Genomic DNA, 18898 nt, shown 5'->3' on the forward strand with positions numbered 1-18898 from the left:
AACTTCAAACTGTCGCTTTCGGCATGCGAATCACCTTTAGTCTCCAGAATCGCTTTTGTCACGCGACTCAATACAAAGTCAATTACTTCCGTCGCTCGCCTCGCTCTTGTCGCGGCCTGTGTATTTGTGCAGTTAGGCCACGCCAGGGCCGTGCTTTTTAAAAAAAAATCAATTATGAACATACAGTGAAGCGCATGTCCACCGCCCTGACCTGGAAGTGGTTCCTGAACTGGTTGTAGTCGTGCTGGCCGCCAGGGTGTCTGGAAGGGGAGTAGGGTTCTTGATCATATCCCCCCTCCACGGAGAGGTCGTTGGTGCAGGCCGACTCTTCGGGGCCGCCGTCCCCATAGGAGTAGCCATCAGGCTCATACTGGTACTCCGGCTGAGGGGCCTGGTGGAGCGGGGGGTGCCCCTTCTCATAGCTGTAGTCCTGGTGATAGGAGGGCTCGTCCCCATAGGTGTCTTCGTAGGCCTACGGACACACACACATACACACACACACACAGACAACACACACACACACACACACACACACGTCATTCACAGTATGACCACAGACTGCTTAAAAGCACCCCAACAATTTGATCTGATGACCTTATTTTTACTCACATCAGCAAATTACCCCATTGCAGCTAGTCCCCCCCGCCCCACCCTTGTGTTGTACAAATATCATTATAAAATAAAAAACAAATGAGGTGCACCTCCTCTGCCAGGGGGGGTGGTCTCTGGGGTTTGGCCCAGTCCGTCTTCCCATTCCACGCCTGCTGCGGCCTGAAGCACACACAAAACCATTAGTGCAGCCTAACTAACACACACACGCACGGAAATGGAAATAGCCTCTCTCATACAAAGACAAAAAAATCCTAAGGGACTCGGCACACCGGTTCCGACAAAGTGCAGAGCACTGCTCTGTCGATGTTCAACTGCAGTTTGATTCCACCGTTTTCAATACAAGCCCACACACTGGCGCCGGAGTCCCTGGATGTCGATTGCCAATTACGGGAGAGCTTGATTTTTGCCCTTGTTTATCCATGCTCTGCTATGAGGATATTGGCAATTCAGTGTTTAGAGTACATCTGCGCCAGTGTGGGTGGTGTAAGGGAAATGATCGGAACCGATAGTGCTCCGCAGTGCTGTCAGAATTAGTGTGCGGAAGCCCTAATACTCAAGAGAACTAGTCTGGGAAAGATTGCACTATGCATAATTTTGTTCCATCATTACACAGACATGTTTCGGCCAGAACAAATGTATGCATGGTGCGACCTTTTCTCACTTTACAATATTTTGGTCAGCACCCTAAAAAGAAGAACAAATTGTTGGGTGAAGCCTACCCCAACCTATATGAATCAATCAGTTAACTAATCACACACAGACTGAAACACACCAATCCAGCAATCCAAGAATGGTCTGTGACATACCATACACTGAGTAATGCAGAATAAGGGTTAATCAGGCCAAAACAAGACAACAACAACAACTATCGATGCAGCTGATATGAATGTCTAGGGACTTCCCCTGTGACGTTCACAGCCACAGGTTAATCCACATGACTCAGAGTGCCTTGAGCTGGGGAGGGAAGGCGGTAGGGCCTGTTTGCAGACTCAGCAGTACAGCGAGCGCGTCTCTTGTCAGAGAGAGTGTTAAAAGGGCGCAGGGCTGTTTGTTTATACCCGTTGCCGTGGTTACGCTGGGGCGAGTCGTCGTCCAGCTCCGGAGAGGAGCAGTCTCGGCTGTCCTCCAGCATGTCATCTGGGAGATCAGTCAGGAGCTTATGCAGCTGTAGAGGACACACAGACACACACACACACACGTTTAAGCTATTGTAAACTCTCTCTCTCTCTCTCTCTCTCACACACACACACACACACACACACACACACACACACACACACACACACACACACACACACACACACACACACACACACACACACACACACACACACACACACACACACACACACACACACACACACACACACACACACACACACCTCTAACGAGCTGAACTCTTGTCTCATAGCAACACACCACAGTACATCAGATTCACATACATATAGAATGCGTCAAATGTAGGTCATGTTAAGTGTTCTCACTATGGTTACCAAAGATATGACCAGAACAACTCATTTCACACACATACACTTCAAAACACGCCCCAAAAAACACTTCAACACATAATGCATCATCAACAACCCAACAACCCAGTACCCACAATCACACACCTCTCCTCTTCTAGCTGTCACAGACAGACATCAAGCAGTCTTGCCTGACACCCACAAACACACACACACACACACACACACACACACACACACACACACACACACACACACACACACACACACACACACACACACACACACACACACACACACGTGCCACATTGAAACTGCTGTTCTGAGATGTCAGTCTACCCTTGCTGCAGCATCCTTGGTGTGTGTGTGTGTGTGTGTGTGTGTGTGTGAGTAGCAGCACTGACTTACTTCCCAGAGAGACTTCCTGATGAGCCGTACCTCCAGTACCGACTCCTCCACCTCCGCACACCTGCCTGGCGCACGCATCTATCTACCGGCTTTCTCACACAGCTCCCAACACCGCCGTGTGTGTAAGTGCAAAGGTATCTGAAGAAGTCCAACCGACGGTACCCAACTAAGTGTGTATGTGTGAGACAGCGTGCAGTAGTCCGATGCAGCACTCATGCGCAGCAGGCAGAGTCCGGCAGCTGCCACCTGCCTCCTCACACAGGTCCCATCACCGCCATGTGTGTGAGTGAGTGCAACAGTATCTGAATAAGTCCAACCGACTGTACCCAACGGTGTGTGTGTGCCTGTGTGGCGCAGCGTGCAGCAGTACAGAGCAGTGCAGCAGGCAGAGAGCCCGACAGCTGCCACCTGTTTCTGGCTCCTGTCCTGTGAGCCGTGTTTTGGGTCGGCCACTCCAGTCCACCGCTAACAGCCCCCACCCCCCCTCCGCTGCTCAGGTCAGCCCATACATTGGGGCTAACTGGAGCAGAAACATTACTGAGTCAACAACACAAAAAACAACTTCCTGCTCCCCCTCCCACCGACCCACCCACTGGTGCCTCAGTTTCCCACATACATGCCAGAGCCGCTTGCCTACCTCTGAAAAAACACAAGCAACTCTATCGTTCAGGGAAAGAAAAATAATAATTATTTCCTGTTTAAGACAAGGAGTCTATTTAGTGTGCTTGCTTCCTAAGTTGCGTCCTGAGCCATCTGCTGCTCTCAGTGCCTTGTCCCGTCTATTGTAGCATGCATGTATGGAAGTAAGAACTTTAACTTCAGCGTGTCAGGATGAGGTCTGCTCCACATGTGATTTAATGCGGGACAGGAGAAGAGGCGTGGTCATGGGGGAAGACCCAGCCACCTGGTCCCTGTCTACACCAATAGGAGCGCAGGTCCAGAGTACAGCAACATTGCCATTGAATGAGTCACTGGCAAGAGAAGCAACACAGTTCTACTCAGGCTGGTTCCACCACTGTGAGGAGACAACTCCACCCCTTCTTCAAGGGCACTCTCACTCTCAGGCACACACAAACACTGTTCTATGCTCCCAAAAAGTTTAATGGTTTAATATAATTTCCTTTCAGTTATGTTCTGATTGGTCCAGCACCTATGTTACTGATGTGCGCACTTTCTCTGGACTTTTCAGACACAGACACACACACACACACACACACACACACACACACACACACACACACACACACACACACACACACACACACACACACACACACACACACACACACACACACACACACACAGGAACCTTTTTCATTTGAAAAGGTCACTTCAAATTTTATAAAGTCCTCCAAGGGCCGTACTATGAACACATACTAGGATTTCCCACTGCGCTTTAGGTCTATATTATACACACACACAAACACACACACAGAGGAACCTTTTTCATTTGAAAGGTCACTTCAAATTTTCTAAAGTCCTCCAAGGGCCGTACTATGAACACACACTAGGATTTCCCACTGCACTTTAGGCCTATATTCAAGACGACCACCTTTACAGCAGACACCACCTTCACTAGGTCCCCTGAAAATGTAAACTTAATTGTATTGCAAATGTAATTTCTACGATTGCTTTACAAATCATGTCATATTTCATGTGAAACTGCATAACATTAGAATGATATCGGGGGCTGGATAAGACGGCTGCAAGGGCCACAAACCTCCCTTGAGACAAAGGTTCCCCACCCCTGGGTTAGGGAATCAGTTAGCATGGTACTGCAGTATCCCTGCATTGCTCCCTTGGGGTGCCCGTAGGGCTGCCACCTTGCACAGGTGAGCCATAAATGCAAGTTCATTGTGTGCACGGTTTGCCGTCGTGCTTTATCACGACAACGGGACTATCTTAGTCGAACTCACTTAGGTCAGATCAGGTGTGATAAAGTACAGATCAGTAGTGATAAAAGACAAGGATGGGTAAACTTTATATTTTTTCATGACAATATTGTGATTGTATTGTTTCTCTACAGTGTCCTTTGAATTTTTTGAGCGGTTTCAAATGAAATATCTTATTACTATTATAATTTGGACAAGTGGTATTGTAATGTGAATGGTCCACAGTAGACAGATTGCACATTTAATGTTAGTATAATTCTGAAATTATACATTAAAAAGCCTATTTGGTTACTGGGCATTGCCTTTATTGTTAAGTAAACGGCCTGTTACAGGGTTCCCACACCTTTTTCATGAACAAATTCAAGCACTTTTCAAGCACCTTCAAGCACCAAATTTTCAGTTTTCAAGCACCTTTAATAGGTTGCGGAAAGGGGGTGTGGGGGTCTTCCCCCAGAAAATGTTGTGATTTTAAGATGCAATTTCTTGGATTCTAATCCCATCTGACATCTCACTCCCTCAGATTTTTGATGTACCTGAACAATTTATTTCTATTATTCGGCTTACTGCGTTTGACTTTCAAGCATTTTCAAGCACTACACCAAAATAATGAAGCATTTTCACAACCTTGAAAACACTTGATTGAAATTGAAGCATTTTCAAGGAATTCAAGCACCAGTGGGAACCCTGCTGTTAATAATGTGGATATGCTCATCCGAGAAGGATAAACTCTATTTTCCCTGAAATTTGAGAGGTCTGAACCTGCTGCTGTTCCCTCCTACTCTACACACACACACACACACACACACACACACACACACACACACACACACACACACGCGCACACACACACACACACGCACACACGCACACACACCAGATGGACAGGAAGAGGTTGAATGGGCTTAATGTAGGGTTTGCTGATGAACTGAACAATGAAGCTTAAAGTGGAAGTTGCGTCTGGCAGACCGCCACTCAGTTTCATAAAGGAGCAGTTCCAATTTCAATATGCTGTCGTATTGCTCACGCTACCCTTGACTTGTCAGTACAAGACACTGCATTTTTCGGCTCAGCCCTTTCCGAGATCTGAGCTATTCCAATGGGGGCAGAATTTGTTTACATTAAAAACTTTCTTAACATAGGCCTACTCCAAATATTTTCCCAAAAGGCATCATTGTTTGGTAGTTGTCTGCTGAGCTTGACATATACCCCATAGGTTAAGTCAGGTCAGGGGTCCTTCTGTGTAATGTATTTTTCGAGAACATGTTCTTATTACACAAATAAACAAAATGTCTCCTCAAAGGTGTGTTGTACCACATTGACAATTTTGAAATCGTCTCTTGCCAGACAGAATTCCCCAAGTTAGAAATCAAAATGATGTCCCGTTTCTTTTTTGCTACTATTAAAAAAGACAAATGCAGGATCATGCCAAACTAGTTCATCTGTTTTATTGTGAATTTCTCCTCTTTTAGACATGTTGACATAGTTTTGTTTCTTATTGTTATACGTTCTTACACCACATTGAGACACCACATTGACCACTTCCTGCTCCTTGGTGATCAGTGTAGTTGAATAGGTAGTGACAAAACAATTAAGTCTGTGAGTTGTATTACACTTTGAAGATTAAATACATTTTTAATAATCCACAACTTCACAATGAATTTAAGTGCATGCGTGTTTTTGAAACGTCCTGTATTGCTCATGTGTAATGCATTGGGGTGGATGAGAGAGACCATAATGGTCATATTATAGTATGTCATATTATAATATGTCTATGGAACATATTTGTCATGTGTTGTGGATGAGAGTCAGACTATAGGCGACATTATATACAAGTTTAATGCAGGAGTGGGGAACCTATGTCTCGGCTGTGACGCCATTTTATCCATCCCCGATATAATTTTAATGTTATGCAGCTTGCCATAAAATTACATCTTTTGTATTGGAGATTACGTTTGCGATACAATTAAGTTATATTCACTGGACCTAGATAATGTGGGGCGGCTGCCTTCAATAGAGGCCTAAAATACAGGGGGAGATACTGGTTTGTAGGGCTGCACAATTAATCGTAAACTAATCAAAATCGTGATAAAATAGTGAAATCGAACTCTTGATTTTAATCGTGATTTAATCGTGGCAATGGTGACCTACTTTTGAGAGCGTCCTTGAAGCCAGAACATACTGACAGGCTGGTGTTTCTGGCCAGAAATCTGTCCACTTAAGTTTCATGCTATTGCCTTTACATAATTATTACAATTCATTTTATTTTGCTCATCCCATATGTAATTCATTCTTGGTTATATTTCATCTTGTTATAATTTTCAAAAAAATCTGCAAAAATCAATAATCGTGATTAATAATCGTGATTATGATTTTGACCAAAATAATCCTGATTATGATTTTTTCCATAATCGTGCAGCCCTACTGGTTTGTATACATAGTGGGCCCTTGGAGGAATTTTAAGTGGCCCCTCGAATGAAAAAGGTTCCCCACTCCTGGTCTAATGGATGAGAACATATTTGACACAGATAACCTACCTCCTGCTCCCTGGCGTAGTCCTCCTGGTCCAACTCTTCCTCCTCATGCTGGGTCTGCAGCGCGTTGCTGTCGAAGTCTATGGACATGACGAGGGATGCTGCCTGCGGACGATGTCCCTGCTCGGTGAGAGGACGGTGCTTCAGTGGGGCTGCAGCCACCTATCTGTCACCTGGCATACAATCAACACATTGGACACAGTATTAAGTTAAGACTCTTAACCACCTGCAATTTGGAAAACGACTCTCAAGCAGAAAGGTAAAATGACCAAAAATCCAGGAAGGCATATTATATGTGACGGAAAACATGTCATGTCTGATAAAAACGTAAGACATCCCTTACATAGCCAAGAGAAGAACTTACCAACTCACAACATAACCTACAGACATTATTCTCACTTCACGTTGTGATCATAGTCTCACAATGAGCGAATGAACACATTAGCAGTACTGTGGCTGGCTGTGTACACACAATCTAGAAATTAAAGGCATAGTTCTACCGGTCCGTTATCTTGTTGACCAAGTTTTAGGTTTAAATGTCTTGAGCAGAGCCATTTGGATACCACACTGTGTCAAGTATGCAAACCATATTCTACTACACGCATTTCCATCAGCCATCTGTCTGGCAGTCACGAGCTAGCAACTAAAACAAATCAACAATAAAGCAGACACTTACCACTATAGCATCAACTTTATGTGCGTCGGCAGAAATTGAAACTAAAACATCCCACACAGACAGGGCAACAAAGATTGCCCTTCTTTGGTCAGAAATGTAAAGGACGTTAGCAGCTAGCAACTAGTTGGGGTAAAAACGTTGCAAGTGAAAGCTAACGTTGCATCCACCATAGCAACAAAGCGACCGTCAAGTTCATGTTCCCTGCGTAGGAAGTTGTTAAGATACGTGGTCGGTGTGCATGTCAGGGATGTCCATCATCATAATCAACTGCAGATGTTATTTGCAAATAAAACGAACATTCGCAGCCAAGTTAAAATGTAATCGTTTGTTGTCATACACTTCCGAATATGGCGCCTGAACCGGCGGCAACTTTTCCTCTTCTCTGATTGGTGAATGAAACAGAGGGGGCGGGCAGTGGCCACGCCACGAGAGTCCTCAGTCACAGCTGGAAATGAAGGCTACTTTTTTTTTTTCTTCTTCTTCTTTTTTTTAACAATACAGCGTTATTTTATGCAACATATAGCGCAACATTAGACAGGAAAGGTGTGCCGAATGTTACATGGAGCTGAACAGAAAATCTAGTACCATTTTGAAATGCATTCTCAATGTCATATCAGCGATTGTAAATAAGACTCCATAATCCATGTATCCATTTATGTGATTGACAGGCAAAAATAATTCTTAAGTTGCAAAATAATTATTTACAAGTGATATTGAAAGGGGTTGCTGGTAAAACCAGCACATCATAATCAAGTACACCGCCCACCCCACCCCTTGTCATACTGTAATGGGTAGCCTAATGCACAGGTGGGTCAACCCAACACTCAACAGCAGTCAATTTCAAATCCTTGTGTCTAGCACATGTGAAAACTTGACAAATAAAGGCATATCATCATAATCACCATCACCATCAAGAAAAGAGGATAGTGAAAAGAAGGATGAGTTCAGGTTCAATAGCATCATGGGCATCATTTTATTATTCTTCCCATCAAAACAAAAGAACAGAGACAGCGTTCCAATGTAACAAGAGAGACACTGTTGTTTCCTCCCAGCAAAAAAAAAAAAAAGACAAAAAAAAAAAAACACGGAGTGCCGAGAATTACACGCATTAGGCAGACATCAGCGGTGCTTCTGATCGCGCGGCCCAGAGCCCGCGTGGGCCCCTGGAGATTCGAACATGCTGTGGGGTGGCGCCAAAGTGCTAACCAGAGAATTTATGCCACAGAGATAAATGATGAGCGTCGCTGAGAGAGCGAGAAACAAAATAAAAAACCCTATGACAGAATTCAACTTGTAAAATGAATGAACCATGACAAGTCAGTACTGTGAAATCAGTTTGCCTCTCCCAATAAATATCACTGCTGTGTAAAAAAAAAAAGAAGAAAAAAAAAGCAACTGACAATGGGGTGGGGTGGGGGGGTCTGGGCGGAGGAAAAGAGTCTAGACGTTTTATTTCTCATTGGGTTGAGGAGGGGGGAGGTGTGCCTTGGGTTCAGTGTTGGATTCTCCCCCCTCCCCCCAGTGAAAGCAGCAGCCGCGCACAGTTACGCCAGAACACACTCATCACACACCATCACCCAGCTAGGAGGCGTCACATGACATGACGTGACATGACGTTGACGTGACAGTAAGTATTCTGCCCTCGACTGTCCATGGTTGCCAGGTGATCGTCATGAAGCACGTCAAGCCAGCTTGCTGACGATCGCTTGGTTGAGAGAGTTCAGCTGATTGGTCCATTTGTCCAATGCAGTGTAGCGGGCGCCGCCTCTCTTCTGATGGTCAAGCTCCAGGAGTTGGTTGACCTGGTCAATTCGGCCATTGATCGTACTGCAGTGATTAAAAAAACATGGAAATACTCAACAACCATGAGCTGAGAACTCTTACTCTAGGGCAGTCTTTCTCAACAGGGGTGCCGCGGGCCCCCCTCAGGGGTGCCGCGAAAACATGACTGATAAATAAATTACGTAACATAATACAGATTTGTCTAAATTGATAAGTTAATGCTAGTCAGTGGAATCTTTCATCTGCCATTTACGCACGATAGTAAATATAGGTCGCCCCAGTCAGCTGCAACTTCGAACGTAGGTCGTGTAATGTCTCAAATGTGTTACTTTTCTAAGCTTTTGTGGTATCGGATGCAATGCCATGTTACGGCTTGTTGGTTTGGGGTGCCTTGAAATTTTTCATGAATTGAAAGGGTGCCTCGCCTAAAAAAAAGGTTGAGAAACACTGCTCTAGGGACACATGCAGGCGAAAGGAGCAAAGTGAAGAGAGGAAAAATTCAGGGTTCCATTCTGACAGCTCAACCGTCATCAGGTCACCGTTGCAAGTCAAATGGAATGAAGCATGTTGTTGATTTGATTGGCCGCCGCAGGTGAAATTCGCTCCTCATTTGCATAGTATTGAACTTGATTGAATAATTTCACTTCGCTTTGCTGCTGTTCGCTTGCCTTCGCCTCCCTCATAGGAATGAATGTCGAAGTTCGCTTCGCTTGGCCAAATTTGTGTGTATGTGTCCCTGCCGTTATACGTACACGGTCTATAAACCTACATCACATGTTAAAGTGATACTGTACCATTTTTGGAAATAACCTTCTCCTTCAGTTAAATACCGGTAATTCAGTTTTACCTTTCTTCTGCTCTTTTAGCCATAGTTTCAGTTTGGTGAAGCCACTTCTAGTTACAAGCTTGCAATTATCATTTAATCGTTTGGGTCCAGCTAGTTGTTAAATTAAGTGTATTAGCGTAATAATGGAACAAAGACACTTACTTGTCTAATATACACTGAACGAGTAAGCTTTCCACGTCTGCAACATCGATGTTCAGCTCCTTAAAGATAAAAACAAACAAAAGACATTCAAAGAGACGACAAGAAAGAAATGCTGCTATTAAGCGTGAAACGTATGTAATGTATTAATAATTCACATAAAATACCTTCTTATTGAGCACTAAAATGATGATTTATAGGATAAATGTATGGGGACATAAATGAGATAATATACAATTGTTCTGTGGTAGATGTCATCAGTCCTTACCTTAGAGATAAAAGGTATGTGTATTCTTGTGTAAGGCTTAATTAACTTGATAAGCACTTGTGTCCTGATGTTGCGCAATAGCTCTGCAAGAGGAATGAGAAAACAAAATCACACCACAGCACCCATAATTGAATAAGGCATCACACACTACACCTGTAAAGAACTGGATAATACAATTCCACGCCCATGAGAACCCACATGTAACTACTACTACAAACTATTTACTAATGGATGGTTGAATAATTGCAACATGACAAAATATGCAATATCCTTTCCAAATAATTAGAATATCATGGAAAAGTGTATGTTTATCCGTAATTCCATCAAATAAGTCAAACTTTTTTATAGATTACAGATGCATTGACCACATACAGTATGAAGATATTGTTTAAGTATGTATTTGTAACATTGTACATATTTTAGGCTTTTATCACAGAAGAAATAAGAAAACGGAATTAAAAAAATGCAGTATACTTGGCCATCAATGACCATTCACTTCTATTACCAAACCTGGTTTAATGCTTAAAACTTGACTGTGGCTGATATTGCATGGGAGATATGGAAGCCAAATGTCATTTGCTGTCAGCTCTTCTTTACTTTTTAGTGAAGAATATTGTAAAATGTGGGCTGTCCATCTATAATCTATAACCGTTTAATATTTTTTACGGAATTATGGAAAAAAAAAAACTTTCCCATGATATTCTATTTTTAATATTTATAAGAAGTATTGTGAACTAGAGCTGCAAGATTCTGAAATAAATGTGAACCCAGATTTTCTTAAAGGGACACTGTGTGAGATTTTTAGTTGTTTATTTCCAGAATTCACGCTACCCATTCACTAATGTTACCTTTTTCATGAATACTTACCACCAGCATCAAATTCTAAGTATTCATTATGACTGGAAAAATTGCACTTTTCATACATGACAAGGGGGATCTTCTCCATGATCCGCCATTTTGAATTTTCAAAAATGGCCATTTTTAGCTGCAAAAATGACTCTACTTGGACCATACTAGGAAATATTTCTTTATTACTTAGTGAACTTTCATGTAAAGATCAGATTTGGCAATAGGCAGCCCAGTTTCAATGAGCAGCATAGTTGCAGTACCTTTTTTGACCATTTCCTGCACAGTGTCCCTTTAATAATAATCCGCACCAAGATTCTCTGCACGATTTCTCTAACCAAATTCAATATTATATTTGAATAGAAAATGAGATGGCATTTAGGTGCGACTGAGATCACTATTTTTAACGATAAATCGTGCAGCTCTGTTGTGAACCCAGAGCTACTGTACTTACCTTCAATGTGTTCTCTAATGAATGGGTCGTCCATTATGTTACTATGGTTCGTCTTCAGGATCTTCTCAAACTCTGTGATGTCGTTATTCTGGTAGGCACTGATATGACATACTTCAATCAGTATACATTCAGTGTAGTACAAAAAATGCAATGAAATCAACCCACCAATGAGTCACCACAAGCATGAAGTTGGAACATAGAAATAATGCATCCTTACCTTACCAAATTTGTCATGGCGAGAATTTCGGGATCATTTTTGTATGGTTTTGCCTGGAGAGAAGCACACAGATTGCATCGTTGGTTAAACCTAAGATTTATTTTTTACAACTTTATTGATAACCGGTAATCTACCTGGTTTTACAATTCTTTATTTAACCTATATTTTTCTTCTAATGTTTTAAGTATAGGGAGACCAGCATTTTATTTAATTTGTACTTATTCACTTTCAGAAGTTATTCATCATTGCCTATTTACGTATGTGAAAATCTTAATGCTGTCTCCGCTACACATGGCTGGCCATGTACAGTGCTCCGAGACTATGTTTATGGTAACGTTGCACTTCAAATAAATTAAAATGGAATTCACCTTTTTTGCAATGACATCAAACAAGTTCCATTTTGAAGCAAAGCATGTATAAAACAACTCCCGGTTTCAGACAGAAAGCTATAGAAAACAGTGGCGTGTACGTTTATGCCCATGACATAGGATTCAACTTGAATACGCTTCAAATGTATCGGGCTCGTTCGTGATGAAGCAGTGATGCTTTTGCTAGGCAGAGCGCACGCACACTTTAGAACCAGAATGCATCAAACTGGTGAAGTGCACATGCGCGCTGCCTAGCAAAAGCATCACTGCTTCATCACGAACGAACCTGTTGTCTGACGTCACAGGAAAAAAGGCCCATTGAGGCAGGAAGTCCACTGTTAAAACACTTCCTGTTTGCTGCTCACCTCCTGCGAGTCAAAGGGGTTGATGCCGGACTTCATCAGCATGTTGGCCAAGACCAGGTACTTCAGACAGGTGGTCCGCCGTGGGCTCCCCGACTCGTCATAGTTCTTGAACGCCTCGAAAAAGTCTGTGTGGGCCTTCTCAAACTCTCCCTCCCGCAAGTGCATCTTGCCCCCGCATTCTAGAAATAGCAAGCACACCACAGGGGTTGGCATGAGTGCATGCATTTTTTTTATCATCCAAACACATGGAAAGAGTAAATTATTCTAAAGAACAAAAGACGGATATGCAACACTTGGAATAATCTCTCCCAGTCATCTTTTAAAAGTGGTGGTCCAGGTAGGCAGGTACTGTCCTTTCATCAGACACTTGCTCTGGCTACCAGTACCACCCAAAACAGAACATCTTCCAAAGCAGAATACTGGTGTTCTTTCTTAGTTGTGCCCGTTCCTTGGTCCAGCACATATTGTTCATATGAGCACTAAGCAATTGCACATTTCCCACCTCCTCCAGGCATGAAGTTGTGTTCTATTCCACTGTATTCTTGGTGGAACCAGCAGATAGGGCCAGAAACATGTGGACAGCAACAAAATTTTCATCCTTTTCAACGCTATACCAACCCCACCACAATGGATTTGAAATACAACAAACAAGCTATGCATTTAACTGTATACTCTCAGCGTTAATTTGAGGGTGTTTGCATCCAAACCGCATTAACAGGATAGAAATTGCAACCGTTTTTGTATGCGCTGCCACTATTAGTGGGATCAAAAGTAATTGGACAGTAGGCTGCTCAGCTATTCCCCAGGCTGGTGTGTTTTATTCCTTTTCCATCCCATTAACAAGATGTAAATAAAAGGCTCTTAGAGTTCAGTTTTAGTGTTCAGTTTGCATTTCCATTTATAGTTACACAATCTCCACAAGCTCTAAAGTCCATCTGTCACCATCAGTGATGCAAGCCATCATTAGGGTTGAAAAATAAAAACAAACCCATTCGAGAGATGGAGAAACAGTGAATGTGATTAATTCAAGAGCTCAGAATATTGTTAAACAACCAGAGCACCACCAAATTACCTGGCAAACATGCAAAATAAATGTTGTGGATGACAGACAGCACTCTGTATCTGGTGAACAAAAACCCCATTTCCTAACAAATGGCCAGTGGTAGAACAGTGTCTAGGAGCGAGGTGGATACGTCTCCAAGTCAACAATCAAGAACAATCAGGAATACTTCCCCATAGCAAATACAGAGGTTCTAACTGCTCAAACTGAGGCTCTAACTGTCTAATGAACGAGGCAACACACCGTACATCCATGCACACTAGGGTTTAATGCCGGGACCCGGGATTCCCGGGAAATCTGATCAAAACAATTTCCCGTTTCCCGGGAAAGCCATGGCGGGAAACCGGGAAAAAAAATGCACTTCTTTTCAGTTACTGTAGGCCTATGGACTGGACTTAAAACGGGTGCGTGGACTAACGTTTTCCTGCACTGTTGTTCTCTGTCTCGTGCACAAAATTTGCCATCCTGCAACATGCCAGCAGGCAGCTTTCTCTTGTTGTTGGTGCTGCGCGCGGCGCATATTAACTTAAATAGTGAAGCGAGAGCACTCCACACGTATTCCGAACGCCCAGAAGACGGTCGCTAGAGGCGTTAATCTAAAAAGTCACCGGAAATCAGAAAACTCGCATACTGCTGGCTGGCTGCTGGCCGCTCTGATTTTAAGTAGAGCGATGCCTGCTGTTTGCTTGGTCCCGCCTCTTTGCACGAGACTGAAGACAGTCGGAGAGAATGTCTGACGCTGTCAGAGTGAATGGATAAGACATAATATTAGACTCTCTGACATTGTGTTTAGTCGTGGTTTCTGCAGGAATATTAATGAAATCTGGTAACTACGGAATGAACGGAATGGAGAACTAATGAACGTGTCGTTCATGGGCTCCAGAATGAGCGCGTTCATAGTTCATTCATCATAATGTAAATAGTGTACGTTCAGTTCACGTTCGCTCAAAATATGAACTCGTTCATGAACTTGAACATGAACGCGTTCGGGTACATCACTGGACTATACCATATTTCGTTTTCATAACAGTGTCCTACTTTTATGTAAGGGCTGCTTAGGTTTTTTTCTTTTTTTTAGAAGACGAGTCACCGTCACCAACAATCCACCCGTCATGGATAAGCGCTGCATGCTGCGCACAGGCTATCATCTTACACTTCATTATTATTGTGTTGGTGGATAGTAGAGCTTAATCTTAATTCTTTTCTCCCAATAATGATACAAACAGTAACAACTTGATACAAAATGCCAGTTTGGGAGGAACAATTGAATTATAGCCTCTACATGACTAGATCAAAAAATGGGAGAAAAAAAAACAAAAAAAAACGGGATTTCCCGGGATTCCCGGGAAATGGGTCGTCCGATCCCGGGATTTGATTCATGCCATTTTCGGGAAAAATATTAAACCCTAATGCACACCCCTTACCTTTTTCTAGAGTACACCACACCTTTCCATTGGGACAACACACAGCAGAGCCATGCACTTCACACTTCTCCAACACAAAGTGGAGTGATAGCATTTCCTTTGGGACAAACACATCAGAAATTGGGAGTGCCATGGATCAGTGATGCCATCCTAAAGAGCCAAATCAATGTTTCCTTTTCCTTTCTCACACACATTTCCTGTCACCACATTCATTGTTCCATCTCCAATAGAGGTATAAAAGCCCCCAAAAATCTTTGAAAAACATCCCTCACAGGCCCCACTGTGATTAATAGTAGGGCACTGGGCTGCTATGCCGGCAACTCGGGTTCGATTCCAGCCCAGGCCCTTTACTGTCAACCCTTTACCATCTCTCTCTCCTCGTTCATTTCCTGTCCCTCTCTCGACTGTTCTCTCAAAGAAAGGCCAAAAAAAGAAAAACCTCTCTCACACCAGAGAGCTGAGCTTGAGTACATTCACCTTGCAATGCATACCACACCAAAGACCTCAAGTGCCTTAGCCTTGCATACCTCGGATGACCCCCATGATGAGAGGATGTGGAATGGCAGACTTGATGTGCAGTGACTGCTCGTACAGGGCCTTCAGCTTCTTGTTGTTCTTCTGGGCAGTGTACATCTGGATCTCCAGCGCGTAGATCTCCAGCAGTTGAGTGCCTTTCTTCAGGTCATCCTCCCCATCGTCCGTCTAAAGCCACATATATACACGTGTACACACACACACACACACAATCATTTATGGAAGGCACACAGACGTGGTGTACTTTGGACAGGTAATGAGAGGCAAGAGAGGTGCAAGAACAGTGTAAGCAACTGTGATAAAATATCTAATGTCAACTGTCTAAGATTACAATAACATATATTACATGATCTAGTAAGGATGGACACCATGATTTAATCAGAGATTAAGAACATAGGAACATTCAGGTCATGCCTGATATCTTCACACATCTCGACAAGAATGGACTTTTACCTGACATGACTGGTGAAGCTGTCGAAGAATTTTCTGCAGCTTGCTGAACTCTTCTCGCTCCAAATACAATTTCCCAAGCTGAAAACGCAGTGAACATATGCATTACAGAAGTAACAGTCCATACAATGACAAATCAGTAGGCTATTTAGTCTACTGGAAGATGATCCACATGAGAATGATTGCTCCAATACCTTTGTGTTGGTCTTGAACCAAAGCCTGTCATTCTTGGCATCCTTCAAAGCCTCTAATGTTGTTTCATAAAATTCTTGAAGTAGATCCATCTGTGAATGTGAAATCAGCATGTTAAACATAACGTTTTATTCCCACCAGTCTTTGCTGTATTTCTAATAAAATATAGTATGTTTCCCATTCGACTTTCATTACCGTAAATGGTTGTACCTGTTTTGAAGTGGAGATATAATCCAATATGGAGTTGATTGATTTCTCTGAGTAGTTTCTAGTGACAGCACTACGAATGTAGGTCAAGAGTTGCTTGTAGCGATTCATCATTTCAGGGAAGTTAGTCTATACAAAAGGGGAGAAAAAGTTTGAATGCATAGTATGCTTTGTTTCCTGTTAAAACCTAACAGCAACACCTAGGGAGGGAAAACATTTAATAAAAACAGTAATAACTAGAAATGCACTCGGAGAGTGCAGACCTCCGTCAAGGAAACATTTGACTATGTTACACCCTAAATTTTTCAAGTCTTTCTGCCTTGATTTTGTCCAAATTTGCCCTATTCCGCAATGGTGAAGAATATATTTTTTTTAATCCTTGATCCGGATCACCACCAAAATGTAATCACTTGTTCCTTTTGTCCTTTCCAACAACTCCACAAAAATGTCATCAAAATCCCTTCATAACTTTTTGAGTTATCCTGCTGACAGACAGACAGACAGACAGACAGACAGACAGACAGACAGACAGACAGACAGACAGACAGACAGACAGACAGACAAACCAACGCTACCGAAAACATAACCTCCTTGGCGGAGGGAATAATAAACAGCACTCAATTAAATTTACACTGACCAGCTTAAAGTTGATCTTGATCATCTGTTTCAATGCCTTGAATCCCCATTCACCCTTTTCTCCTTCAAGTTCCAGAACCTGGCAGGAAATGACATTTCAAAGTAGATAAAAAAACACTGATGATAACAGGTGGGTGCATGCACCAGTTGTAAACACAGACAATGTGGAGTCATGAGCATTGAGAAGTTAGGATGTTGGGCTTGTAGCTCAAGGGTTGTTCGATTCTTGACACCATCTATTGCACGGGTGAGGCATAAATGCAATTACGTACTGTGTCACAATGACAATGGGAGTTTCCCAATGGGTCGAGTCAAGTCAAGTTGCATGGGTCTTTCTTGTTTATGCAATTTGGGATGGAAATCAACTAACCTTCTGGAAGCTGCTGAGTGCAGCTTTGGGGTCATCCTCCTTCAGTGCTTTGGAATTATAGTACTGGTTTTCCAAGTCCACATTTGGCTCGGAGTTGCTGTCCTCTGAGTATTCCTTGAATGACAAGATGAAAACACCGAGGTAAACAAACACAGCAATGCCAATCCAACCATCGCAAGCGTAGGCATCCGTGCTTCAGCTCAGAACACACCATACATCATACAAAACTGTGATTCTCGAGAAAGGTTACGAGTTTAGATCATGGCCACAGTGCCCCGTGTCATGACTACCATTATGTGTAGATTATACCCATTTTCTGGGAAGCGCCTCTAGTGGAAGTGCGGTATCCCTAGTACAGGTGCTTTTCCTCCGGCTAGCTATATGAGAGAAGCTAGCTACTTGGAGACTATTGACATAACGTTGTGTAATAGCTACCCGAGATCGCGGTTTCTGCAGGTCCACTAAGACAAATTATTAGTGCATGGTGGCCTACAGTATATACGTTGTATGCTAATAAAGGCAGCACGGGTAGATCACATTTATGTGAGAGATGTAAAGCTTGATTCAGCATTGAAGTTTTGGTGACAGGGCAGAACTAATAGCTAATGCTATACCGGTGGAATAACTACACACACTGCTGTGCTGGCTAATGTTATTAGCTGCCAGGGACATAGCATGGGTAAGACATCATCATAGCCTATCTGGTTATCTTAAGACACCCACAAGTGTTATGAACATGTTATAATCATTCCGTCTTCCAATCATCCCAACAATATGTTACCATTCAACTTCAATTGTCAGAACAAGCGGCTAAATGTGTTATTATGCTAGCATTAGCTTGCGCTACGTTAGCGAGTTAGCTTCCAGTGCCAACAAGTGAACTATTCACGGCCTCGAAGCTAAGCTACGGTTGCAAGCCTATCTCACATACGGCACACATGCTGCGAAATAACAACCTGTACTGCAACACCTGCATTCGAAATTACATACGCATTCACTGTGTAGTGTTGGGATAGTAAGAAACACGTTTTACCAGGTCATAATCCTCCTCATCATCGCACATGAAATCATCCTCCATGTCAGACATCTTGACCACAGTATGGAGCCTAAATAACTCCCAGCATTCTTTGCGCGACAAAACCTTCTGTTCTAGTA

General features: G+C 42.9%; 2 protein-coding genes across 2 annotated transcripts in view; both read right to left on the reverse strand.

The window, feature by feature from the left end:
- The window catches only part of cep152 (centrosomal protein 152), a 35684-nt gene extending 27745 nt beyond the window's left edge, over positions 1–7939 (reverse strand). Inside the window, exons 1-5 of the mRNA XM_063197801.1 lie at positions 7586–7939; positions 6913–7082; positions 1671–1777; positions 702–771; positions 212–472 (exon numbers count right to left, since the gene is read on the reverse strand). Of these exons, the coding sequence (XP_063053871.1) occupies positions 212–472; positions 702–771; positions 1671–1777; positions 6913–6999 (525 nt within the window). The 5' untranslated portion in view covers positions 7000–7082; positions 7586–7939. The remainder of the gene's footprint in view (positions 1–211; positions 473–701; positions 772–1670; positions 1778–6912; positions 7083–7585) is intronic.
- Positions 7940–8534: 595 nt separating this feature from the next.
- cops2 (COP9 signalosome subunit 2) lies at positions 8535–18891 on the reverse strand. The gene is made up of 13 exons (XM_063197050.1): positions 18777–18891; positions 17744–17857; positions 17375–17452; positions 16741–16866; positions 16533–16622; positions 16342–16419; positions 15882–16056; positions 12871–13049; positions 12138–12190; positions 11921–12018; positions 10621–10703; positions 10356–10414; positions 8535–9412 (listed from the first exon to the last, which is right to left on the reverse strand). The coding sequence occupies exons 1-13, from the start codon at positions 18828–18830 to the stop codon at positions 9268–9270; spliced, it is 1332 nt and encodes a 443-aa protein (XP_063053120.1). The 5' UTR covers positions 18831–18891; the 3' UTR covers positions 8535–9267.
- Positions 18892–18898: the final 7 nt, after the last annotated feature.

The sequence above is a fragment of the Engraulis encrasicolus genome, chromosome 4 (assembly GCF_034702125.1).
Source record: "Engraulis encrasicolus isolate BLACKSEA-1 chromosome 4, IST_EnEncr_1.0, whole genome shotgun sequence".
Lineage (NCBI taxonomy): Eukaryota > Metazoa > Chordata > Actinopteri > Clupeiformes > Engraulidae > Engraulis > Engraulis encrasicolus.